This window comes from Malus domestica, chromosome 02 (genome assembly GCF_042453785.1).
Source record: "Malus domestica chromosome 02, GDT2T_hap1".
NCBI classification, from domain to species: domain Eukaryota; kingdom Viridiplantae; phylum Streptophyta; class Magnoliopsida; order Rosales; family Rosaceae; genus Malus; species Malus domestica.
The window spans coordinates 3,223,024-3,235,510 of record NC_091662.1 but is presented as its reverse complement, the minus strand read 5'-3'; the positions used below and the strand labels follow the sequence as shown (position 1 = coordinate 3,235,510).

The 12,487-nt window shown below is 38.4% G+C and overlaps 2 protein-coding genes across 5 annotated transcripts; one reads left to right on the top strand and one right to left on the bottom strand.

Moving 5' to 3' along the window:
- The first annotated feature begins 3,156 nt into the window (after positions 1-3,156).
- LOC103406742 (myb family transcription factor EFM-like) lies at positions 3,157-6,225 on the top strand. Its single transcript, XM_008345739.4, has 4 exons — positions 3,157-3,630; positions 3,909-4,556; positions 4,722-4,798; positions 5,381-6,225. The coding sequence occupies exons 1-4, from the start codon at positions 3,417-3,419 to the stop codon at positions 5,885-5,887; spliced, it is 1,446 nt and encodes a 481-aa protein (XP_008343961.2). The 5' UTR covers positions 3,157-3,416; the 3' UTR covers positions 5,888-6,225.
- A 999-nt stretch (positions 6,226-7,224) lies between these two features.
- LOC103448513 (uncharacterized) lies at positions 7,225-10,494 on the bottom strand. 4 transcript variants are annotated; one of them, XM_008387775.4, is made up of 9 exons: positions 9,742-10,494; positions 9,529-9,627; positions 8,934-9,412; positions 8,695-8,761; positions 8,528-8,581; positions 8,275-8,343; positions 8,072-8,137; positions 7,910-7,978; positions 7,225-7,478 (listed from the first exon to the last, which is right to left on the bottom strand). In XM_008387775.4, exons 1-9 carry the CDS (start codon positions 9,850-9,852, stop codon positions 7,395-7,397), a joined length of 1,098 nt encoding a protein of 365 aa, XP_008385997.2. In that variant the 5' UTR covers positions 9,853-10,494; the 3' UTR covers positions 7,225-7,394. The 4 variants fall into 4 exon arrangements, with proteins under 4 accessions (XP_008385997.2, XP_008386005.2, XP_008386014.2 ...); XM_008387783.4 differs by having other exon boundaries at positions 8,275-8,334; positions 9,742-10,345; XM_008387792.4 differs by lacking the exon at positions 8,528-8,581 and having other exon boundaries at positions 9,742-10,345.
- Positions 10,495-12,487: the final 1,993 nt, after the last annotated feature.

The following is a 12,487-nucleotide window of genomic DNA, read 5'->3' as shown; positions in this document are numbered from 1 at the left end:
GCCATCCCACCTCGGTTTCTGTTTATTACACAATTTTAATCTTCTAATATGAAGGCAATGCAATTTTAATCGTAAAACGGGAAAGTAAAAGATAATGAATATTCCTTAATTTTTGCGCCAGACAAAAGGGATATTCAGAGGGGACGATATGGGGGAATATCATGACAGTTGTCACCAGGAGAATCCCTTTGTTTTCCTTTGTTTTCCTTCTTTTCCTTTGCTTTGCTCTCCTTTGGAAAACCCTAAACAAAAACAAAACAAAGAAATTAAGAGAGAGAGAGAGAATCTGCAGAAAAGGTTAGGGTTGGAGGCTTGTACGAGAAGACTGATTTCAGAAAGCGACCAACCATCATTATTTGCACATCTCTATCTATCTTTCTCTTTGGAACAGATAAAAGAGAATTCGATGCAATGCTATCATGTCCCCTCCCTCTCTCTGCGACTTTGATCATTTTCTAGTAGAAAAAGTATCTGTCTCTCTTACTGCAAGCTTAGGTCTTTCCCTGATAATTCATGGACCTGCATTTGGACTGACCGTTTTTCATTTTTTTAGTTGCATGCCAAGCCATGCAGCAACCAGATTATTTATAACAAAAAGCTAATTAAATAGTGTACAAAGTTCATATGATGGATTGAAGAAAGCCTAGAAAGCGCATGCATTATACTGCAGTATCAATACTAAAAGCTTGTTGTGACCTGAGAGGGGGAGAGACTCAATCAGTATGTAATTCTTTATTGGTATGCATCATGATGAATGCCTATAACTCTTTGTATTATGCATTAATCTTGAGAGTTTAGTGGTATCTCTCCGTTTTCCACCCCTACTTAAAAAGTTAAATTCCCTTTTCACAAGTTGTAATCCATTCAGCAGTTGAGTGATCGACAATTTTTCGATCATCCTCGTCTTATTTAAGGATTAAAATATAATACACATTAGGGTGAGGATACAATACTCTATGAAGTACTGTAGAATTTTGCTAATTGAGTATTAAGATAACTGAGTCATTACATGTCCATTCATGTAATTGCTTGTGTCAAACTAACAAGCTATATATCGAAGTGGGTACCTCTAGATCTTATCCACAAACTATTTGATTTTTTTGCTACAGCCCTCAAACATTGGGAATATTTTTGCTCACCATCCTGTTTGTATAGCGGATAGACACAAAACTCAAAATTTGAACTCATCCAATAATAACAAATAGGGTGGTGTGAGCACTACCACCACTTGATGGCAGCGAACAAAAATGCACCCTCAAATATATTTCTTTTGGTTCAAATATATAAAATTCATTTCATTCAAAGGTGAATCGAGATTAATTGTTATGGAGGTTCAGAACCCTAGGAAAATCCCCTAATTTTTATAAAGAATCTTCTTACCTTCCAACCCACTTCATTAAAGTGAGTAGCAGAAGAAGATTCCCATCTCTTAGGCTCCTTTATTATTCTTTTTTGGGGTGGTAATGGTTTTCCTATTCCCTTTAAGCTTTGTGGGTTTTGTTCCCTCAATTTAGAGTCGTAGAATTGGAACGAAGATATTCCTTTTCCTTAGAGGCAAAATATTATGTTCTTTTAACATGAATGTTTCATCTTTTTATTAGATATTCCCCCTTCCTATCTCTGAATACACTCATTTGCACAGCACTTATGCAACTTTTGAAACCAAAAAGCAAGTTTCATGCAATTGCAGCATGGTGCTTGGAATATTGATGCTAAATATCCAGTTTGAATATGTCCTCTTTTTCTTCCTCCGATTCTTTCTAGCTCATATTCCATTTCGCTGGTAAAAAATTAATATATATGGATCATGGATGTGGATGATATATAGTATATGCTAGCTCCTCTCCCAAGGGCCTTTTTTTTTTAATATTTAATCATCATAGAATCATGAATACATATAATTATATGTAAATGATTGAATACTTTGGTAAGGGTACCCTCTGTCTCTAATACGTAATACTTGGCCGTACACGTGTCCAGTATCTACAATCTGCTGCTGCTTTGGACTTTGGTATGGTGTCATTGGTGTGAGAGCTTTTCCCTGGTTAGACTTTAATGTGATACACGTACATCACAACCATGGAATATATCCTACATTTCTAACAATATGTGATTTGATAGGTTATTTTATTTAACGTTTGCTAACTATATGTGTTTTCATCACATTTCTAACAACAGTGTATAAGATAAACTTTCTCCAAATAGTGGTTAATTTATTTAAGAGGTTGATTTTGTCAATTCAGTTGTGTATTTTAAGAGTTGTCCCATATTGAAAATAAAATTTTTGCCTTACTAGTTCAAATATTTTGACCTCTCTCAAGTTATTTATTGATTTTAGGTTGAATGTTCACGTTCTAATAGTGTGTAGTCATTGGAATTTGACGATTTAACGGATTTTAATTTTGTAAACCCTAATTACTGCGAGGCAATTCTTCAATTTGCAGTACCTAGTTTTGAACATTCCATTCCATGGTCATCATGTCAAATATCACGGGCGATGTGTGTATGCACATATGTTAGACTAAAACAAAACTAGGTGAAGTAGAGTACATGAATGGAAACAAGAACTAATTTTTGTAGGATGGCTTGAATATTAATACAAATATCTTAATTTTGGTTGAGTAGAGAATAAGAAGTTCATAGCAGAGTACGATTCGAAGGACCAAAGAAAAGTAAGGGAAATAATTACTAAAGAGAGAAAGGGAGAAAAAAAAAAAGTTAGAGCAGTAGTAGCAAGAAGAATCAACTTTTATTTTGGTGAATTTGAAATCGTACAGACTAGACGGACAGACTTAGAGAGAGAGAGAGAGAGAGAGAGAGAGAGAGAGTATCAAGTCCAAGCAAAGGCTCTTAGCACATGACCCTCTTCTGTCAGACGCCTTGATTCCTTCTCCAACACCCACAGCCAAAGACCAGTAGAGAGAGAGAGAGAGAGAGAGAGAGAATACTTATTTTTAGCTTTTGTTCATTTGCCTTTGTTCTTTGCAAGAAGTTACCATCCCTCTTTATCCCCTCTTTGCTTTATTTTCTCTTCCTCTCTCTCTCTCTCTCTCTCTCTCTCTCTCTCTCTCTCTCTCTTAAATCTCTTCCAGCAAAAAGCACTTTATTCCCTTGAACTCACCTTAAAAAGAAGACGATCCCACCTCGATCCTCCTTGTTTTCAGAAACCAACACCCCCTCACTTTATTTCTATATCTATCTCTCTCTCTCTCTCTCTCTCTCTCTCTCTCTCTTTCTCTCTAACCTTGTTTTGAAAAACTTCTCCATCCTATCTAGAGTTTCTTAGAAAGAGCCAAAGACCTTCTTTTGCTCTTGTTTGTTCCCGCATAACCCTGTTCTTGTTTTTGCTTGAGCATCGACATTTTCTTATAAAAACAGTAGTGAGTTTTCTGAGGAAGTTACAATATTTAAGTCAAATGGCATCGTCGCCTTCAGAGCTGAGCCTGGACTGCAAGCCCCATAGTTACTCCATGCTCCTCAAATCCTTTGGGGATCTGCAGGCGTCTCACCTCCACGACCAGCCTCAGACTCAGAAGCTTGAAGAATTCCTCTCCCGCCTCGAAGAAGAACGTCTCAAGATCGACGCTTTCAAGCGCGAACTCCCTCTTTCCATGCAACTCCTCACCACTGGTATGCATGCACCTAGATAGCTTTCCACCATCGTACTAGGTCTCAAGATTCATGTTCTTCTAACTTCCTTCAAGTTTTAATTAATTTTTTAGGTCCAGCTCCCATTCCCGACCCTTTTTCTTTATCCCTTTTTATTTATAGAAGGGAGAGCTATCTCAAAGTAGCCACTCACATACATATGAATATCCAACATATTTTCTAAAGAACTAAAGCAACCACAATTCGGAAAATAATAATACTAGAGATTTAATTTTTTTTCTTTGTTTTTCTTTTTAAAGCTGTGGAGGCTTCAAGGCAGCAGCTACAGGCGTACAGAACAAACAATATCCAAGGCCAAACCAGGCCAGTGCTTGAAGAATTCATACCCCTTAAACATTCAACCTCTGAAGGCTCAGAAAAACCTACCAACCCTACTTCTGATAAGGCAAACTGGATGACCTCCGCCCAACTCTGGAGTCAAGCAACTGATCATAACCCTAGTGCAACGTCCAAAACTCAATCAACTATAACATCTGGCCCGAAAGAAGCCGATATCGGCTTCAGCGTCAGCCCCAAGCTAGGGTTAGACACCAAGCAACCTAGGTCCTACGGTGGAGGAGCATTCCTTCCGTTTTCCAAAGACCGCAGCCCTACTTTGCGGCCTCTTCCGGAACTAGCTCTTGCCTCTCCGGAGAACAAGGCAGAGATTATCTTGGAGGACCATCATGAGAATGGAAATAATAATTCATCATCAGCTGCTGGGAACTGTAATGAACAAGGTAAATTATTAGGAGCTGGTGGAATTAATAATAACTCGGAGGGACAAAATGGACAAACAACTACAGCCGCCGCGGCCGCTCAAACCCATAGAAAGGCAAGGAGGTGTTGGTCTCCGGACTTACACCGTAGATTCGTCAATGCCCTTCAAATGCTTGGTGGTTCCCAAGGTAACCTAACCCTAGCTACGTCCTAATTAATAGCTCTCAATCGTTATTTATTTGTTACGATGATTAATTTTTGCTTGTTTTTTATTGCTATTACTATTTGTTGTGATTTCTGGTCAATTTCAATCTTATTTACATATGTTTTGTTTGTTATGGTCAAATTTGCAGTGGCGACCCCGAAACAGATCAGAGAGCTGATGAAGGTTGACGGTTTGACCAATGATGAAGTTAAAAGCCATTTGCAGGTACAATATATATGGGTCCATGGCTTGCTCTTTTTCTGATCCATGCAGGCACGAAAAACCTATGCCTACCCTTTGCTTCCTTACCCTTTGTCCTATTTACAAGTATATTGTCTATTGTTCTCCTGAACTTGTATTACGTTGTTGATTTTTTTATTTTATTTAGGCAAATTTTGCTATGAACTATTACAAACAACCAGTTTCCCCCCTTCAGTCATATTTTATGACATTTCATATAACTTTTTGTTATAAATCTCAAGAAATAAAAAGTAACAAATGATTATAATTAGAAGAAAAAATAACACTTAATGATGATGTTTGTTTTTCTTAAAAAAAATGGTGACTTTTCTGAATAAAAATTAGATGGGAAGTGCATAAACATGACTATAGAGGGAAATTGGCCATTTATAATAACTTAGAAAGAAAACTTAATTTAAATAAAAGTTTTAATTAAGGAGAAATCGACTATGAAGTACTAGTTTAGAAAGAAATCCGCAAAATACTCATATTTTAAACATATCCTTTTTTTTTTCTCTTTTCTCTTTCTTAATTGTTAATTTTGTTATATTATTGTGAAAATTACAGAAGTACAGGCTCCACACAAGACGACCGAGCCCAAGCCCCCAAGCAGGCGGAGGACCAGCGCCACAGCTGGTAGTCCTAGGCGGCATCTGGGTGCCGCAGGAGTACGCTACTGCAACCCACAACGGTCCCACGGCTCTTTACAGCCCGCACCCGGGCTCCCATGCACCAACGCACTATTGCGCCACCCCAATGCCACAAGATTTCTACGCCACGCAGCAGCACCAGCAGCAGCTGCACCACCACACTCTCCAACACCAGCTCCACGTGTACAGGACGTCGACCGCCTCCCACACCCAGAGCTCCCCCGAGTCTGATGGCCGAGGAGCCGGGGACAGGTCAGAGAGCATCGAAGACGGCAAGTCGGAGAGCAGCAGCTGGAAGGGTACTGAGAGCGGTGATCATGTCCATATGAACGGCGGAGATCAGAGAAACGGAGGAGTGTTGGCTGCTCGGAGATCGGAAGACGGCGGGGACAGTAACGGAAGTCAGATCACGCTCAAGTTCTGACCTTTTGATGATTAATTTTCATAGGGTGAATAGGAGACAGATTAGGCTACCCATATGTATGTTCTATGCGCTAATTATGTTTAATCTAATATTTGTCCATTATTTATGATGTGATATGTACCCATCGGGTTAGAATTAGAGGAGAAGATTTTCAGTGTATCGGAACACAGAGTCGTACGTTACGATCCTGTGTTCCGGAGATACGAAAAATCTCTCAGACAGTAGAAAGGGGTAAAAAGGTCATAACGGGAAAACTGAGTGTGTTATTTTCCCCTTTTCCTTTTTCTTTTGTAGATTGGATTCTATTTGAAGGAATAATTCACATCTATTTCCATTCAGATTTTTTTAATATTCATACGCATGAATTATAGAGACAAGGAGGTCCTTGAATTAATAATTAAAAATATTGAAGTATATGGTAAAAATTTAGTGACATGAACTTGTAATACCTCTTAATTATATCTTGAACGGCAAAGGTATATTTCGTCACCTTCTTCGACTAAACTCGCCTGACACATGGCAGCATCAAACAACGACTGTCACTGTTCCAGCAAGCAAGATAACAACGATTACGACGGTGTACCCGCTGACGCATCTCTTTTTTGTTCGTTCTCCACATAAATTTTTAAAAATTTCCCCCAATCATCAAATTGTTCACATTTTTTGTGACTTTTACCTATAGGAAAATTGACAAATTTAACTGTAAAAGACAGATTCGCACATTTTAAAAATACTTAGGATTCAAAACATATGAACAACAAACATTTTCCCATTAAATGGGGTCGGCTAGGGTTCAAAACATAATGCAATAAAAAATACATGGGCAATGTAGGAAACTTGTTGGTTGAACTCACTTAAACCATGTATCGTGGTGTTGTTACCCAGAAAGAAACTAAAAAGAGGAAGCACCGAAAGTGTGCGTGTGTGTGTGTTTTACTGCCTGACTAAGACTTCTTTCCACCCTGATGATCTCTCTCAAAGGCATTCACAAAAAACACACAACAGCCACTTTATGGCTCACCCTTTTTCTTTCTGTTCCTTTGCTTTATACAGTTCTGAGGAAGAAGGTTATTACATTTTACGTTTGCACAATCTTTCCATCTTCGGCGATAAAAGATGCATATTCGACACCCCAACAAAAATTCGATAATGAACCGCTTTCGTGGAGCTAGATAAATATCAGCAGATAAGACCTGTCCTGAATCACACACATGCAATTCTAACCCAAAAGAGTTCCACTTCTTAGGAATGAAGAAGCAATGAGTTAATAAAGCGTTAAAGTGAAAATGCATATCACAAGACGAGAGTGTTGTACCAACACGAGACAAACCACCAGCTTAATCGGGAAACATGATGTAGGATATATGTCTCAGATACAATCAGCTGAATCTCTACTTACTTTTAAGTAAATATCTACAGATGCTTCATAATCTCCCACCCAAAAAAGGGGGCAATAAATATACTTTGTTACATGTTACTCTTCTTCCAGATTTCATCACGATGTACATCATGCATTACCAATTGTCAAGATTTCATCCCCTAAGCCAACATCTTCACTACCATGTTCCAATAATTCTGTATCGACGAGTGACTGCAAGCAAAATGGTTTAATGTTAATTTCTCTCGCAACATTTACCCTACCACAATCTAACAGTGCAGAATGTAAAGATAAAAGTTTTCCACTTGGTACATATGCTAGAATAGACTTTTGTGGGAAAACGAGGGTACGAAGATCTTAAGAAGACCAAACTTAGGGGGTTTGATTGGACAAAAGCGTTAATATGCCAACTCCAATGAAATTTGAATTCAATTCAAGAAAGGCAAATTATATTCACAAGAAAGACAGACGAATGCAAACTAATTTGACTTCAATTCAAGGATGAAGAAAACTGTTCTTTCTCATTTGCAAATTTTCCAAATGGTTCATTTCTTTACGAATTTATGTGCATTAATCAAAAGGAAATGTATCAGCATTGTTTTCCTTTACAACTGTACAAGTTTCAGAGGAACGAAAACACCAACCTGAAGTTCGCGTTCACAGATTTTAAGTCTATCAGTGTAATCTTTTACTTGCATAAATGATTTATGTAGCTGCAAATAATTTAAACAACATGCATTAGCTCCATTTGATGGCTATTTGTCAAGCAGAGTTTACTAACAACAAATCCTAGAGATTGAAAATACCTTGGTTAGCTTCAACTTCTGGTGTGAAGAGTTCTTCTTTGCATTTATCAAGGCATCCTCCAATTTCTGCATGAACAGATTCTCAGTATGACGCACCGCGTTTAGCATGTAAAACCAAAAGAGTTGCAGTAAAATAACATTCAGATTACAGTCAAAGACCGCACAAGATAAAAAAATGACCTTTAACCAATAAGAAAAAGTACCTTAGATTTCTTCTGTAAATCCAAAACAAGTTTCTCCTTCTCCTCTAAGCTCTCCTCCATCTGAATAGTCTGACATCATGCAATAAAACTTACTCTCCTAAAAGGCAGTACAAGACTTCATGCATTTGAAAGTATGTTGAACAACCAGAAAATGTGCCTCTTGCTTATTGACATCTAAATGACTACTGGATGCTGCCTTGGGTGTTTCTGAATAATCAAAGAAATAAGGGTAAATTCTTATGGGGAGACAAACCTCATTTTTTATTTCTTCAATCTTTTGCATGGATCTCTCAAGCTGTTCTTTTACCTAATGTTTTTAACAGAACATATGAAAGCAAAGAAACTCCTTAGTTAAGATGACAAAAACTTACAAATGCATGGCACTATCCTAGCAAGAAAAGCTAAAAAAGCTGAACTTGCCTGAACATTGTAATCATCACTTGGATGAGATATGCGGTCCCGACTTTGTCGGTCAACTGTACTTGAACTGCAGGAAAGCAACGAAAACATAGTGAAGAAAGGTCTAGTTCTTATTGGAGCAATAAAAGTCTGTTTAATTGAATTTGCGTGATCATCTCCCAAGAAACACGATTGCTACTGAACTGATAACGTGATACTGTAATGATAACCAACAATTAGAAATAAGAAGGGTATCTTACCCGTTCCATCTCCTTGACTGGTCATCCCTATCCTTGTCACTGATGCTATCATGGCTTTTGGTTTTGTCCATCTCCCTATCTCGTTCAGACTCCAAAGCTCCATCTCTTTCCCAACCCTGATCGCGGTTCCTGCTCTGTCCTTGCTCGTTATCTTCCGCATCCCTGTCCCGATGATGATCTCTATGCAAAAAATGGTCCCCTGCGTGATCATAATCGTGTTCCCTCTCATACCGTCTGTCCCGCTCTTCACCATCATCATCAAGGGACCTGTCACGGTCACGCTCCCTGGACCGATCACTGAATCTATCCTTATACCGGTCCTCCCTATCCCGATCAAAATCCCTCTCATGGTATCTAACCCTATCCCAATTCCTCCCCCTCTCAGCATTCCACCGGAAACTCTCCCTCTCTCTCCCAAAACTCAATCTTCTACCTCTACTCCTCACTTCATTTACTCTGATCACTCTTCCATCAACAGTCTAATTCAAATAAAGCACCAAAATTCACTCAATAATATAAGATAACAAACCAATCAAAAAACCCCTAATTACAAACGTGTTCAATCAAATGGAAGAAGAAAGCAAAAATTACTTACCCTCCCATCCATCTCATTGATGGCGAGAATCGCTGACCGGGGATTCCTGAAAGTGACAAAGCCATAGCATTTTCCGCGCGTCGAAGCGTCGTTGATAATCTGCAACAAGAAGAAGCAGATGAGGGGGAGAAAATCCCAAATGCTAAAGAACCCTACAAAGTAAAATAAAAAATAAAAAATAGCGGCAAATGGAGGGAGGAGGAGGGATCTGACCTTAACGGCAATGACGTTTCCGTACAGCTCGAAGACTCTGAGGACGGTTTCCTCGGTGGCGTCGTACGGAAGGCCGCCGACGTAGACGGAGCTCTCGTCGTCTATCGTCATCTCTCTCAGTCTTCAAGTTCTAAATTCTTTTCTTTCAGCGGAGCTCTTAGAAGAAGGACGTGCCTTTTGGACTTTGGACCCGGAGGACACTCTCTCCCTTTGGGCCTGCCCATTCAAATTGTTGACTCAAAGTCCTGAAGCAAATTGGGTTTGAGGCCCGTTACTTTTATGGAATTTCGTAGCGTGTTTAATTACTTGGAATGAGAGAAGACGTAAATTGACGAATACAGGAATAGGGGAGAAACAGAATGAGAATTGGCTCAACTACGTCCCTTTAGTATATGTGTTAACGATCAAAACTTATTTGTTAGCAAATTAGAACAATTAGCTCTTGATGAGCCAGATTTTAAAGTTATGAAATAATGGAATCAAGATTTTAAGTGGTTCACCTCTCAAAACTAAGATACATCCACTGTAATGCTCGGAATATATAAATTCAAAGATTACAGTAGGGGATTGGCTATGGTCTTATCCTTTTTCTCACTGCTCGTCCGACCCATTATAAAAGGTACCTACCCTCTTATAGAGGCCCTTAGCGAGCCCAAAAAGTTTCGGACTCACCTACTTTACTACTACGGTATTAAATGAGATACCCACTAAACTGGCGAGCTGGCTATTTTTTCGTTCATAAGTCGATATGTGGCGGTGAAGCGGTAGTCGTTTAGTCGGGATTACATGTTTTATGGGCCAACGCGTATCAAGCACTAAGCATGCCCTTGACTAGTCAACTGTGTTGCTTTCGAGCAATGATCTCACAACCTTTATGTCCTGTTCTAGGCTCTTGTCTTTGATGGTGACCGACACTTAGCCTGGGTTGATGTTTGAGTAGACTTGTTCTTAGAGCCATGTGCTATAAAGCTGTCTGTTTGTCTACATACCTTTGTTAGTCGAATAGTGCTTTATGCTACTTAGTCAAGCCAGACTGGTGAACTATCGGCTATAGCGCTCAGAAATACTCTTCCTAATTCCATTAGGCTTTGAACTTCCATTCCTTCTTTGGACCTTGATCTTTCTTGGGCTTTACTCGGTCTTTTTCCATGCCTATACTTTTTTGAAGGTCGAAAAGGACCCTACGTTAACAATATGCTTCCTAGTTTTTCAAGTATTGAAATGATGAATTTTGAATGTGGGAGTGATATGTTTTAAAACGAACAGGAACTCATGAATCTGATCATAATCAGCACCTATGTGTTAGTAGATACAAGAAAATTCATCAATGGTAACATTTCAATACCCATTCCAATCAATTTTTTCCAAGTAAACGGTCATTATATGTTGTTAGATTTTTGATAATTTAGTCTAAAGTTGAGCATCCACATCATGGAAAATTCATTGTGGGACCCTAGTGTTGATAGCTCATGATCATAATCATGCAGGGAAATGCTAAAACGACTCTCTTAAATTAGAAATTTTTGTGGACTCTCTGTCACTTCACAGTTCAAATCGTACCAACATTAAAACATTGTTATAAAAACATGAGATGACAGAAAGTCCATAAATAGTCTCCTTAACACTTCTCAATCATATAATACGACTCTTAATACAACTTCTTAATCTATTCAACTCTTGATTTTGTAAACATTTAATAATAAACCATGATACGCGTTTTCGATAAATGAACGTACGATTAACAGGAGAATCAACCGTCGACATCGGGGCGAATTCAACGTGGGACCCACACGTCGATGGCACATGATCGTATGATGTGGTCCTTAACTCCAAGAGTCGTCCTCCTCGCCCAAAAGTATTGACCTCAGAAAGATGAGAAGATTATGGTTACACAGATAGGGAAGGTTATATCGTTGTCAACACGTGGGAGGTGACTGACACGTGAATATCCTGCCCCTCCCAACCCCCCTCCTGGTTTGGGTTACGTTTTGTGGTCCTTCTGAAAAGAAATATATAGTGTGGGCCCAACTTTGGCCCACTTTTTCCACAACTTGCTCTGAAGGTTCCGTAACGGGGATCACGTGAAGACATAAAAACAGGCCAAGTTGGTGGGCCTTTAAGGTTCTAGGACGACGCACCCGCCCGTTTTTAACGGTTCTCAACGACTCGGCCAACGGCTCTGCTATCCCAACTCCTCCAATTTTTCCTTTTTTCTTGAAATATTTAAAGATACAGTTAAACTTCTAAAATTCATGAATTTACTTACTTTTTTTCTGAAAAATAAATTGTAAATTATTCTAGTTTATGAGCAATTAAATCAAGCAAAAGCATTATCTATCAAGTAATTATTAATTTATATATTCGGGAGACCTATCTGCATTGTTTATAATATATTATCTAATTAATTTAGCAACTTTTTACTTTATCATGTATTCCCAAGTCGGGACCGGTTGAGAATTTTATCTAACCGAAGTTATTAATTTATCGGGTGTTAAATTATCGAGGTTCTAATGTATATATATTTTATCTTTGATTCTAACATTTTTGTTAGTTGACATAAGAGCATCTTCGATGGATTAATTACTCTCAATTTTTTTGTTGTACAAGTTTTATCTTAAATTATGCATAGAATCTAACTTGGATTTTAAAAAAGAGCATGTTATTTTAACTAACTTGACTAAGTTCGTGTCTACAACCACTCTCGATTATTCAAGAGAGAACGTTTTTGCCAAAAAATAAAAGGAAA

Bases quoted from the DNA above. Each gene is read 5' to 3' on its own strand.
- LOC103406742 (XM_008345739.4), top strand. From the start codon at position 3,417: ATGGCATCGTCGCCTTCAGAGCTGAGCCTGGACTGCAAGCCCCATAGT. The intron at 3,631-3,908 runs GTATGCATGCAC...TTCTTTTTAAAG, and splicing joins CATGCAACTCCTCACCACTG to CTGTGGAGGCTTCAAGGCAG. The intron at 4,557-4,721 runs GTAACCTAACCC...TCAAATTTGCAG, and splicing joins AATGCTTGGTGGTTCCCAAG to TGGCGACCCCGAAACAGATC.
- LOC103448513 (XM_008387775.4), bottom strand. From the start codon at position 9,852: ATGACGATAGACGACGAGAGCTCCGTCTACGTCGGCGGCCTTCCGTAC. The intron at 9,628-9,741 runs GTCAGATCCCTC...TTCTTGTTGCAG, and splicing joins GAAACGTCATTGCCGTTAAG to ATTATCAACGACGCTTCGAC. The intron at 8,344-8,527 runs GTTTGTCTCCCC...GCATGATGTCAG, and splicing joins TTGAAGAAATAAAAAATGAG to ACTATTCAGATGGAGGAGAG.